Genomic DNA, 14,335 nt, shown 5'->3' on the forward strand with positions numbered 1-14,335 from the left:
CAGATGTTATTACCACCCGAATGCTTAGGTTGTCGACCATTCCTTCTTTGCCAGACATTATTACCACCTGAATGCTTAGGTTGTCGACCATTCCTTCTTTGCCAGACATTATTACCACCTGAATGCTTAAGTTGTCGACCATTTCTTCTTTGCCAGACATTATTACCACCAGAATGCTTAGGTTGTCGACCATTCCTTCTTTGCCAGATGTTAGCACCACCCGAATGCTTAGGTTGTCGACCATTTCTTCTTTGCCAGACGTTAGTACCATCCGAATGCTTGGGGTTGTCGACCATTTCTTCTTTGCCAGATGTTAGTACCACCCAAATGCTTAGTTTGTCAACCATTCCTTCTTTGCCAGATGTTATTACCACCTGAATGCTTAGGTTGTCGACCATTCCTTCTTTGCCAGACATTATTACCACCTGAATGCTTAGGTTGTCGACCATTCCTTCTTTGCCAGACATTATTACCACCTGAATGCTTGGGTTGTTGACCATTCCTTCTTTGTCAGACATTATTACCACCAGAATGCTTGGGTTGTCGACCATTCCTTCTTTGCCAGATGTTAGCACCACCCGAATGCTTAGGTTGTTGCCATTCACTGCTTGAATGAATGCAAGTAGTATGGCTTTGAACTTTTTTGGCACAATACAGTGTGGAAATCCTCTTCTATGAGTTCCCCCAGATAAAAGAGAATTGTTTGCCTTGCCCTTGTACCTTTCATCTTTAGCTGTTATAAAAAGTTAAGTGGCCTGTTAGCAAAACTTTGTTCTCACTTTGATTTTTCTTGCTGTTCTTTGGTGACCATCACATGTTGTGACCGTTTGTTTTCAGATTTCTGTCACAACTCTAAGAAGATCATGAAGATGTTTCTGGGTTATCCTCTGCAGTGCTGTTATTCCTTGGATAAGGTGGTGTGAACCTGGCACCATTTCTTTTTCTTTTTTTTTTCGTGGAACTGTTATTTCTACACCCCATGTTATCCTTTTTGTAGATGTTTCCTGGAACTGTTATTTCTACACCCCACGTTATCCTTTTTGTAAATGTTTCCTGGAACTGTTATTTCTACACCCCATGTTATCCTTTTTGTAGATGTTTCCTGGAACTGTTATTTCTACACCCCATGTTATTCTTTTTGTAGATGTTTCCTGGAACTGTTATTTCTACACCCCATGTTATCCTTTTTTGTAAATGTTTCCTGGAACTGTTATTTCTACACCCCACGTTATCCTTTTTGTAGATGTTTCCTGGAACTGTTATTTCTACACCCCTTGTTATTCTTTTTGTAGATGTTTCCTGGAACTGTTATTTCTACACCCCATGTTATTCTTTTTGTAGATGTTTCCTGGAACTGTTATTTCTACACCCCACGTTATCCTTTTTTGTAAATGTTTCCTGGAACTGTTATTTCTACACCCCACGTTATCCTTTTTGTAGATGTTTCCTGGAACTGTTATTTCTACACCCCACGTTATTCTTTTTGTAGATGTTTCCTGGAACTGTTATTTCTACACCCCACGTTATCCTTTTTGTAAATGTTTCCTGGAACTGTTATTTCTACACCCCATGTTATCCTTTTTGTAAATGTTTCCTGGAACTGTTATTTCTACACCCCACGTTATCCTTTTTGTAGATGTTTCCTGGAACTGTTATTTCTACACCCCATGTTATTCTTTTTGTAGATGTTTCCTGGAACTGTTATTTCTACACCCCATGTTATCCTTTTTGTAAATGTTTCCTGGAACTGTTATTTCTACACCCCGCGCTATCCTTTTTGTAGATGTTTCCTGGAACTGTTATTTCTACACCCCACGTTATCCTTTTTGTAGATGTTTCCTGGAACTGTTATTTCTACACCCCATGTTATTCTTTTTGTAGATTTATTTATTTTATTTATTTATTTATTTGCAGTTGGTTTACCAGGATAGTCCATTGGGCCAAAAGAACCCGTTTTCAATGGAGTCCTGGGGAGAAAAGCTCCAAATACAGACAAAAACAGGTACATGCAAAAATTACAATAATACTTATACAGAGTAAAAGATAAAAACATTTAATACATTTAGGTTCAAAAATTCAAGAAGCATTCAAAACAATGCAATCTGATGTGGATTAAATGTCAGGGGAATAAGTTAAAAGAGTAATGTTTTATGCATTCAAAGAAGTTGTATAGACTTGCATTACAGGGTAGGTATTCTGAGGGAACGTAAGCTTAGATAGGAAGAGTTATGTATCGTATATGGGAAGAAGAATGGGAAGAAGAATGGGATAACATAGAATTGTGAGGGGAGGGAGCAAGAACACCCCACGTTATCCTTTTTGTAGATGTTTCCTGGAACTGTTATTTCTACACCCCACGTTATTCTTTTTGTAGATGTTTCCTGGAACTGTTATTTCTACACCCCACGTTATCCTTTTTGTAAATGTTTCCTGGAACTGTTATTTCTACACCCCATGTTATCCTTTTTGTAAATGTTTCCTGGAACTGTTATTTCTACACCCCACGTTATCCTTTTTGTAGATGTTTCCTGGAACTGTTATTTCTACACCCCATGTTATTCTTTTTGTAGATGTTTCCTGGAACTGTTATTTCTACACCCCATGTTATCCTTTTTGTAAATGTTTCCTGGAACTGTTATTTCTACACCCCATGTTATCCTTTTTGTAAATGTTTCCTGGAACTGTTATTTCTACACCCCATGTTATCCTTTTTGTAAATGTTTCCTGGAACTGTTATTTCTACACCCCACGTTATCCTTTTTGTAGATGTTTCCTGGAACTGTTATTTCTACACCCCATGTTATTCTTTTTGTAGATGTTTCCTGGAACTGTTATTTCTACACCCCACGTTATCCATTTTGTAAATGTTTCCTGGAACTGTTATTTCTACACCCCACGTTATCCTTTTTGTAGATGTTTCCTGGAACTGTTATTTCTACACCCCATGTTATTCTTTTTGTAGATGTTTCCTGGAACTGTTATTTCTACACCCCACGTTATCCTTTTTGTAAATGTTTCCTGGAACTGTTATTTCTACACCCCACGTTATCCTTTTTGTAAATGTTTCCTGGAACTGTTATTTCTACACCCCATGTTATCCTTTTTGTAGATGTTTCCTGGAACTGTTATTTCTACACCCCACGTTATCCTTTTTTGTAAATGTTTCCTGGAACTGTTATTTCTACAACCCATGTTATCCTTTTGTAGATGATTCCTGGAACTGTTATTTCTACACCCCACGTTATCCTTTTTTGTAAATGTTTCCTGGAACTGTTATTTCTACAACCCATGTTAGAGTTGCTTCCATGGTGTAATGGTTAGCACTCTGGACTTTGAATCCAGTGATCTGAGTTCATATCTCAATGGAAGCTCTTGCTCTTTCAGGGGGTGGGATGTTGGCATAATGGTTAAGGTGTTTACCTTACAAACACAAGGTGCAGGGTTTGATTCTCACATGGGGTAATTGGCTAGGCTGAAAATGGCCCACAAGGGCAGTTAGTCTAGTACTAATCTATGAATCTAATCCTTTTTGTAGATGTTTCTTCAGTTAACTCTGATACTAGAATGGGCAGACAAAGCGTGATGTTCAGTTACTAACTTTAATTGTTTTGGCAGACAAAAATGATGTAACCAAGAAGTAAAAATTCACAGTATCCTTGCCAACAACTAGTTACATGTTTTATGTAAAACTCCTTAGCAAAAGGATGACTTCTTTTCTAAGGTTTGCTGCCACTGCAGTTGATGGCCAAGTGACTGTCATGATTAATGAGCCAGAATTTAAAGTATCCTGAAAAGTGTAGCTAGATCTTTTGTAACAAGTTTAGTTTCCTTCCTCTGACCATTTATAAAATTATTCCAAGTTATTCCAAGGTAGTATTATTTGTAAAAATGCTTAAACGGGATTTGTGGAATTTGCATTTGAATCTTTAAGCTGTTAAATGAACATTGGTAGCTGTTTTGTATTCTCTGTCTTTAATGTTTCAGAACAGATCCTATTGTTTGTAATTACCATGTTATGTTAAAAAGCAGTTTTAATGATTTTGTTGCTTATAGATATGTATATGTAAATGAAATTGTGTTAAAAAGTAATGGGCTGCCCATCTCTACACAACTCTTGCCTATGCTCCTACACAACATGCCACACACAAAATGCATCTCCTTCATGACAGAACAGTCACCTACAAATTCCCAAGTTGGTTTTAGGCCTATGTATAGGATAGTGTGTGTGTGTGTGTGTGTGTGTGTGTGTGTGTGTGTGTGTGTACTTGGAACAGCTGGAAGTAGTTTTTTGAGTATCACATTTTGCACACTTTGGTGAGGGATATGCCCATAGGATTTATTGAAGTACTTTGAGAGTTGCTGCCTTTACTGTATCTCTCTTAGTTGGTCAGTGTATTTGAGGCAAAAGAGTGGCCTCCCTGAGAGAGCTATTACTTGGAGTGAAAGACTGTGACAATATTTCTTATTCACTCTTGTGTTCTGTTCACTTTGCAGGATGATTTTTTTTTCAGTGGCCTCAGCATGTAGCTCACTATAGGGTCTTTGAAAGTTACATGTCCTACTGGACCTTTCTCTGAGTTGTCTAGACTCTCAAAGCTAGAAATTCTTCTATCTCTGAGTTGTGTTGATTCTCAAGGGTGGCTCTTATATTTCAGGTATAAGTTCATCTTCAACAGGCTATTACTTTTTCTCACTTATGTCTTCTTAAACCATAGTTTCATGCCCACCTGAGACTGGATAACTGGATATATACCCTTCTGCTTCACTTTGTTTGCCTGTGAGGATCACACAATTCCAAAAATGTCTAAGAACCGATGATTTTTTATTTGTCACTCCAGACATTTTTCTTTGTTCAGGTGCTCATTAATAATTTATTCTTACCATTTTCCTGTTCCACAGACTTCAGGGTACCTTCTCTGAAGTTGTGAAAGTTGATCGTAATGCCTCTGAACATAAAAACTGCAACTATTAGGGTACCAAAAGGATCAGTGTTGGACCCTCTACTGTTAATCATTTGTTCGTATCTTTTTACCTGAGCTGTTGTCATCCTTCTCCCAGCCAAATTGGGCCATTCTTTCCCCTTCACTGGGGTGAGGGTTGACCAGGATGGATCATCATTCAGACAGCCATCAGGAGTGGTTTGTAATTTTTTCCTTCCCCCCCCCAGCCCTAACTGCACCCAGCTAGATGCCAGGGATGGGTGTGCAATGAGCCCTTGGTGGAGGATGCGCTCTCATGTTTGCAAGGGTGTTTCCGCCAAGTACCTCATCCCCAGAACATGACAGATGGTCTCTCCAGTCTTCACCATGGAGATTGCACCACCCAGTGTGCCCCTGAGTGTGAGCAACAATCCTCCCACCCCCCTGGGAGAGGCAAGCAGACCACCACCCTTCATTCCCTTCCCACTGTTCATGGCTATTCCACTGCCAGGGCCACTAATCAAACTCTAGCCACCTGGGCCCCAGTAAGGGCTCTATCCTTCTGTACCCCCAGAACAAGGCTGTGTTTAGCATGTATTTTGCAGGTCTCCAAACCAATATCCAAAAATTTGATTGACCAGGTTTGCCAATGACTGAAAATCCACTGATGTTATACATTTCCAGCAAGGGTGGAAATTCTTACATACCTGGTGTACCAAAAATAGCCTAAAGCTAAAAACAACAACAAAGAAAATGTAGCATGATAGCATTCATGAAAAAAAGCTACTTGTAACTCATATTATAAGCTGTATTGTTCTTCAGGTGGACACCTTGATACTTATGTGGATAACTCTCCTTAATTTGATCATCATGGTTTCATTAGTGGTCATACTAATGTATGTGTTTTGCACTATGGTAACATTCATATTTTGTAAGAAAACTCAGTATTCTAAGATTATGGTGGTATTCAGAAATGGATTTATTGTGTAAAGTGCTACTTACTGCCATTTGGGCATGTTTTTAAACTTTTCCAGTTTCAAAGAAGGTGACGAGGTATGTGTATACTTGCAAAAACATTTCTGTTTCATGCATTTTTACCCACAGTCTGAGAAGGTAGGACAGTTTGAAAAACACTGAGTTTGTACAAGTCATATTCGTTCTTAAATACGGCTGTGTCTGAACAACATATATAATGTGATATTATCCACACATACTGAATGTTTTTATTTCTTTAACTGTAGTGGAAAACTGTGTGGATGAGTGTACTAAACATGAAGGCAAAGCATCCTTGGAAGAGCTGAGGTTTGACATCCCATTTTCAGAGTTACTTACAGATCGTCTAAAAGAACAAGAGAGGCGAAGTAGTCAGAGACATCGGAGACATGATGCTGCATTGCCTGTAAGTATCGACCTGATGATGTCCTATTTTAAAGAGTCTGAAATGTTACATTGGACAACAAAGTTCCAGTCAAGAGTTCTTAAGACAAGTCAGTCAGGATTTTGGAAACAGAGAATGTCCTTCATTGAAACTTCACCATTTATTTCCGTGCCAAGACTCAGTGTATTCTTGACCATACAGTTCAAGTGGTCATCTATTACTTAGCTGGTATTTTTTGTTTTTTATTTATATCTGTATGCAACATACTTTTATTATACTGGAACTTTAATATACTAGAAGAAAAAGAAGATAGTTTAACTGAGGAACCTAAATTCTGATGGCAGAGGAAGAATGGTTGTCGTACTTTAGTTTCCTGTTTCGTACCTAATGGAAAAGCTACAAGTTCCACTTAATCCTAAACCTTTTCACTGAATGTTCCCAACCACTTACAAGAATTATACAATACCTATTGCTTGTACTGTAGAACTTCATTGTCATGTTAAAACTCTTTGGCTTCACGTAGGCTGTTGCAGTTATTTTGCACACTTTCTTTGGGGGTATTCTTTCATCTGAGACATCCACCTTATGCAACTTCATATTGCCATGATCTCTTTGTTTTATGTTTGATTTCTACTTGGACAGTGCAGATTACCTTGCATTGGTTTAGTGGTTCATGCTTGTGCCTTTCTTCTCCATGTCTCCATACATTAAGTATTTCTATGTCTTTAGTGCAGACCATGAAGCAGTTTTGTTGGTCTCTTCTGATAAGTCCCTGTACCCTCTGCGTTTTTGCCACAAATGAGGTCTTAGAACAGCATATAATACACTTAATGGGACCTTGTCAGATATCTATAAAGCCAGGTAACTTTTTGTCCTTTTATTATGTATCCTTGCTAGTACTATATGCACATGTGATTTTTAATTACTGATATGGAAATTCTTGACATTATTTTAAGTTTGAGATTAAACATCATACCTTTCCTCCATCTGCCCCTTCACATCCACGACTCTTTACCAACTCTGCTCACATGTTATACTCTACCGTTTCTACTTTTCTTCCATCCTCCTCAAAAATTCTCCAGTTCAAGTTTCTACCCTGACAAGTATCTTTCTTTGCGCAGTCTCCCGGTTTTTACCTGTATAACTCTGTCAGGTTTTTTTGAAGTTTCTACCCTGACAGGTATCTTTCTTTGCGCAGTCTCCCAGTTTTTACCTGTATAACTCCGTCAGGTTTTTGTCTTCATTGACATCCTCATTGTTCTTATTTCATCCCGCTATACTCATTAGACAAAAATTTCCCTTTTGTAGCTTTCATGAAAAATGTCTAATTTTTTTCCCAACATTATCCAGTATATTCTTTGTCCATCTGAACTCCACTGCATATGTAAAATTCTTCTCCTTACACAAAGCACTTTAACATTATCCATTTGGTTTACTATTGGCATTTCAAATCTGCTTTGGTCGACCGATTAGAAAGTCGACCCAAAATGTGGAATTCAGAATGCCGAAAAGTAAATCAAAGCAAAAATGTATACATCAACAACCATGGTTCGATGTATTTGACATAGCAGGAGGTGATGTGACTCAACTCCTGCTATGCACATTAATATACCGTTAAACTGTACAGTCAATGGTACATTCATTCTACTATTTTGTAGGGGGGCTATGCCCCCTGCACCCCCCCATGTGCAGGGTTGTGCCCCCACATCCCCTGCACATTAAATATACCAAGTCAGAGATTGCTCTACAGTATTCCCAGTTCCTCACTGAACTGCAATCCTCCTGCACATTGTCAAACTCAAATGCTCGACTTACACTACCCATTCACTGTAGTGTAGTCAATTCATTTGGATTCAACATTCTGCCGACTTGAAAACTGCAACTCGACCAAATGTCGGTCGACCGATGCAGTTTCCAGGTTTTCAGTGTAAACCATCCATTCTCCTTTCTTCACATTTTTTTAAGAACCTAGATGTCATAGACCACATAAAATTCTTATCTGCTGCCCCATAATTGAAGTGAGTCTTTCAGTCCATTACAAAATTTTACTCCTGCCTTCCGTTTTCGTCTCCCCAACTCGATCATTGACTTATTTCAACTTCCTTGTGTTTGTCACGTGTGTAACGATGTCTCTTCACAGTGTGTACTTTTTCTCCTTTCGTAATCCGCTCTTAATTCTCATTTGCTATTCTTTCAACATTTTGTTTCCTTCAGTATCCCTCCACTCTTAATATTTTACCTTACCTGTTGATTGGACTTGCTATGTGGAACTATAAGCATCCGTCTTTTTTTCAAGATTCCATAATCTTTTGAAGATACTCCGATATTAAACCACTACCACTTCCATATGTGCCTGACGATTTCTTTTCCTCCTCATCTTGTTGGACCTGTGCAGTGGCTCCATTACCTTTACCATTATGAGCCATTTGTTCGATCGGTGTCAAGATCCAGGCATTCACAGGCTAGGTAAAAAAGACCCAAAATTTTCAAGAAATTTTAAATATTTTTGTTGTAAACATAGAAATTTCTAACAACAGGTTTTCCATTAGCATGCAGTAGATTTTTTCTTGCGCTTAAATTCCAGACTACATACACCAGCAAATCAACAGGGCTCTCTGGAGAGACTGCTTCCTAACTCAACATATTCTCACCCTTTGGAATAAGTTACCACTACAGGTGAAACAAAATACTGCTTTGACTGTATTTAATGCTGGTCTTGATGATGAATAGATAAATATAAATTGACAGCAGGATTGTGGTGTACAGCTCTGCCCATTTTGGCAGTTAAGTGCTATGAAATGCTTGGCACATGAGGCGTATATGGTTAAGTATCTTACAGTCCTCATCATCACCTGTCTGATATTGTTCCTACGGCTTTTCTGAAAACTACAGAGTCTGGAACTCAAATATTTGTCAATTACTGACTTTTTGCTAGAAAATCAGAAGTTTTATATTCAATGGACAAAAAAAATTTTAAGGAAAATTCTGGAAAGGTGAGAGGTATGGGAGCCTTCTGTATGCCTTCCCTGTGTTTGTATCACTTTTCACTGGGTACATCAGTTTCTTCACAACTCCCAAAGACATACTTGGGTGTCTTGATAATCCTTCAAGTAGCCCATAGGTATGCATGCCATGTGTTTGTGTGTTAGTCTGTCTGTCCTGTAATAGACTGGATTGATTGACATCCTCTCAAAACACAGGATAAAGTGGGAAATTGGAAGAATGAATAAGCAAAGGCAGTAAATGTTTAAACATGTCCTATATTCTTGTTTTTGCCATGTTTATTCTTTCTATTGTTGCACCTGTTGCTTTATTGATTTGTTAAAATAGCACTAGGTATCCATATGATTTCCTATAGTTGTTCACATTTTTTCCTCAAGTGTCCCATATATTCCTATAGCTATTATTTAAATCTTGCCACATACTGATACAGTAGTCTCTTATCTATACTTAACCTTACATAGATAGTTTTGCTAATTACACTCAAATATCAGATGTAATCCTGATGTGTCAAACGTCTCTAAGAGCAACCAAAATGACTGCTTCAAATCCTCTCTTATAAAGCTATTGCCATTGCCTAGTTCCATGCATTGCAGTAATGTCGCCTGCCTTCCCTACTGGTTGTTGCATTGTTTGCTTACCTGTTGCATGTCTGATCTAGCTACTCCATCTCCATTTGGACTTTTACCATTGCTCCCGGTTTCTGTTTGTGTCTACTTCTCTCCTGAGGTTCTTTCCTAGATTATTGAATCCCATAAATAAATTTTGCACTGAGTAAAGCTGCCATATTTTAGATCATTTTCTTATCAAGTCTCTTTCTGGTCCTTATTAAGCATCAACATTTTTGCATCAGCAAATTAAGGCTTACTTTTCCCTTCACATTTGCTGCAGTGCCAATTTGTGGATATTAAAAAGGACCAGATGCACTACTGGCTCATATGGTACCCTATTGGTAAGAATCCTTTCATCTAAGTGAACCTTTTTGTATTATTGTCTGTTGTCATTGTGCTAGACAGTGTACTTTACCCATGGTATTGTACAATCCACTCCAAGGGTGTCTAATTCATTCAATAACATGTGATGTGGTGCCCTGCCAAATGTTATGCAACATTCTAAAAAAAACTCACCTATATCTTCTTTCTACCTTACTACCCTTGTTACACAGTCAAATAAATCATAACACTCGTCTAACATGAGCTTTCAACTGTGATTCATTGGAGCTTTAAGTCCTCTTCCCACTCGCTTTCTAATTTTCCAGACTTTTGTCTTGGTTTTCCCTACTGGTAAATCAAAGTACTAGGTACAATGATTTCAGCCTCTGTCTTCCTCCCACTTTTGTAAAATGAGTCATTTCTAACATTATTTCAATATTTGGATACCTTTCTGTATTTATATATATATATATATATTTTAAAGCCTCCTTTTAGTTCTCCCTAAAAAAAGTTAGTGCTATTTCCATTTCTCTTTTAAGCTGTGGAAAAATGCTTGTGTGATTCTCATCAAGCCTGATTGACTTATTCACCTTTATTGCTTGTAAACTGAGATTTTTTTTAACAAGGGAGCAGAGGTTTTTATTATGGATGTCCTCAAATCTCTGACATGAGTAATGGTTGTTGGGTTTACCATTCTCTACAGCTGTATGTTTTTCTTTTTCTTTAGCCAAGTGGGCACAGACAATGGGGTAATTGGGGTAACAGAATGAAATGCTGTATTAGAGAAACAGTATGGAGGTTGCATAGTGGGGAATGAGGCAGGATGAGTACATTAATGTACACACATGAACATCTGCTGTATACATAGCTAGAGAGAGAGAGAGGAACTGTGGAACTTTACTATACAAACATATAAGTGATGGGGAGCTACAAACTTCTCTCATCCACAACTGCTGCAGATGCACAAGTGATTCCAGGTCCCCCCTTATGAGGAAGCTTTAAACATTCGTAACTTGAATTGTAAGAATAGGATCATAGGAAGTTACTAGGCTATTGGCCCAGATTCCCTTACAAGCCTAGCCAATAATTTAGCCCATGTTCCAACACGTCAGCACCCTGTGCCACTGTCCAGCAGGGACACAGGTGGAATCCCAGGGGTGTATTTTCTGTTCCCCATCCAGTTATCCAGGTTGCACTTAAAAAGGGTTAATGAGGTGGAGTCTCTGGGACACAAAATACATTTGTCTCATCCATTTTTTTGCACCCTTCTGTTTATTTTGTGCAGGCACAAACTTAGTTTGAGTGTACTCAGTGAGTTTTATGAATCTCATATTTTAAAGCATGTTCAAAAGTAGGACCTGATTATCCTGTGTTTTGTTTTAATTAGTATGTAGAAATTATTTATTTACTAATGTGACTGTCCTTTTCCTTTAAGAATTTTACAATTCATAAAAACAGGCTGGGAGTGACGCGGATTCAAGATCTGTCTCCACAGGACAGAAAGAGTATCAAATGTCTGTGTTTAATTGAAGTAGCAGCTGTCTTCGATACACTGGCAATAGACATAAAACGAAACAGGACAATAAAAGTTAAAGTGCGAGGTATGTGTTTAACTTGTCTTTACTTCTAAATAATCAGTAACTTGAGACACACTGTTTTGTAATTGAAATTTGTTTTCAGTAGCATCTCCTGAACACAGCAGTTCTAGTCATACTCCGAGGCACTAGCCATGCCATTTAGCTAAACAGTGTTACCATTCTTCACTGAAAAATATGCTCATTGCTTAATGGCCTTAGAAGTTCCAATTTATCTATCTATCCTTTGTTGACAGTTTTAGTCCCACTAAGCCAGTACCATTTCTTTCACAGGAGAAGTGAGGTAGTATTCCTACTAGCCAGAGAAATTTAACCATGACATCAGGGAACTTCCCCTACCCTTAGTAGTCAGGGAAGGATTTGTGTGTTACACATCCTGACTTCCTGTTTCCCATCCAGGCATGGAGGCAGCTAAGAGGAACAGGAAGAAAATATGGCTGATTCAGCTTTGGCTGAAAATGAAGTGAATGTTGATGAAAATGTCACTGAAATTATAGAATTGATGCCAGCAGTTTTTTCTGATGCTGTGGGTGCAGAAAAAACAGTGATATTGGACGAAAAGAAGATTGTAGCTGTAACAGATATGGATTAAGAGGAAAACTTTCAGTGGAGATTGTTTTAAGGAGAGACAGTTACCTCTGAGAAATGCATAATTACAACCCTCCATTCGGGAGGGTTGCGGGATGATTATTTGGAAGAAATGGTAAACCAAAATGAACCAGAAAATGGGGCAGCAATTTCATGGAGTGACATCATGGAGAAAATAGAAGAAGAAAAAGGAGAAGAAGAGACTGTGCCAGAAAAAGTTCAAGAGACAAAAACGTATGCGCACACTGTGGGAGAAGGAGCAAAGAAGAAGTAAAAGAAACAAAAAAGAAGTATGCATTACATGTGAGCTGTAAAAAAGAAAGTTTGGACAGGTATAAGGTTTGGGGCTCTGTCATAGCACCTATGGGTGTCAAAGCAAAATAGGTAAGAGCATTCATTTTAATTAATAAAGAGACTTTTTGTGGCTTGATATTTGAGACTGGGCAGGCCATGGAAATTTTTGGAGGGGTGCATATGAACAAAGAAAAAAATATGTACCCATGGTCAGAATATGTTGTGCAAGCTTTTTACAGAGAAAAAGAATAAGGATCCAGTTTAGAACTGAAGTTGAAGCAAAAGAACTGAAAGAACATTTAAGTAATGGACACCACAAAAATATGTGATGAAAGAGGACTGTGGACTGAGGGTGGGAATGTGGAGTAACACTGAAAATGGAAAATGATACTGTTATGTATGTATCTAGTATTATTAGTGTTCATGGTAATAGGGCTTTTGTGAAATACAGGGGTCAACCAAAAACTTATTTTTGTGGAAAAAATAATTAATCAATGAATGTGATAAAAAAGATGTTTATGTGGCAAAACAGGACATGATGCAAAAAATGTGATTTAAAGTGCAAAAAAAGTGGCAATATTGTCATTCACTGCTAGAATGCAAAATGAATGTACAAGAAAAGAAAATGAAAGTAACGTTATACATGAAGTTAAAGAAAATAAGGAAAAAGAAACAGAGGAGACGAGCAAGGAAGAAATGGATTGGTGCACACTAATAACAAACTGGTAGAGAAAAGAGTTAAAGAAAGGAAAAGGCAATTGAAAAACATAAAGAAAATAAGAAAGGAAAGGCATAAACTATACGAACTGTTCTTAAAAGCTGAAAATAGCTTTAAATGTGAACAGTATGAACAATCTTAAAAGGAGAATAGATATATTACAATGGTGTGCTGCAGTAGATGCACATATCATAGCACCTCCAGGAGTCAAACCAGAAGAGGTAAGAGCATTTATTTTAATTAATAAAGAGACTTTTTGTGACTTGATATTTGAGACGAGGCAGGCCATGGAAAATATTTTGTGTGCATATGAACAAAAGAAAAACATTTATCCATGGTCAGAATATGTTGTGCAAGCTTTTTACACATAAAAAATATTAATGATCCAGTTTAAAACTTGAAGCCAAATAACTGAAAGAACCTTTGTTAACTATATGTAATGAACTAATATCACTACAAACATGTTCGATGAAAGAGGACTATGGACTGAGGGATGAGAACGTGGAGTAACACTGAAAATGGAAATGTACCTACTAATGTTCATGGTAATAGGGGGTTGTGAAGTACAGGGGACAACCAAAGACTTGTTAATTTTGTGGGAAAAAAAATCATTTAATGAATTGATGTGATAAAAACAAATGCTATTTATGTGGTAAAATTGGGGTTGGGAAGGTGGCCTAAGGTGTTTGCCTTATAAACACAAGGTGCAGGGTTTGAGTCTCACAAGGGATAATTGGCTAGGCTTAAAATGGCTCACAAGGGCAGTTAGCTTAGTACTAATCTATGAACCTATAAAACAGGGCATAATGCAAAAAAATGTGATTTAACGTGTAAAAAATGTGGCAATACTGGTCATTCATGCCTAGAATGTGAAATGAATGTGCAAGAAAATGAAAAAGAAGTTACACAAG

The 14,335-nt window shown here is 37.7% G+C and overlaps 1 protein-coding gene and 1 non-coding gene across 3 annotated transcripts in view; both read left to right on the top strand.

Moving 5' to 3' along the window:
• ARHGAP28 (Rho GTPase activating protein 28) overlaps positions 1-14,335 on the top strand; it is a 1,230,114-nt gene that overhangs the window by 779,487 nt on the left and 436,292 nt on the right. For both annotated transcript variants that reach the window (XM_044066513.1, XM_044066514.1), the window contains exons 5-6: positions 6,161-6,318; positions 11,665-11,830. In XM_044066513.1, the coding sequence (XP_043922448.1) occupies positions 6,161-6,318; positions 11,665-11,830 (324 nt within the window). The remainder of the gene's footprint in view (positions 1-6,160; positions 6,319-11,664; positions 11,831-14,335) is intronic.
• Positions 3,300-3,371, top strand: TRNAQ-UUG. Its single transcript has one exon. It is a non-coding gene; the product is annotated as a tRNA-Gln (tRNA).

The sequence above is a fragment of the Protopterus annectens genome, chromosome 3.part1 (genome assembly GCF_019279795.1).
Source record: "Protopterus annectens isolate FY-2018-M chromosome 3.part1, PAN1.0, whole genome shotgun sequence".
Taxonomy (NCBI): Eukaryota; Metazoa; Chordata; order Ceratodontiformes; family Protopteridae; genus Protopterus; species Protopterus annectens.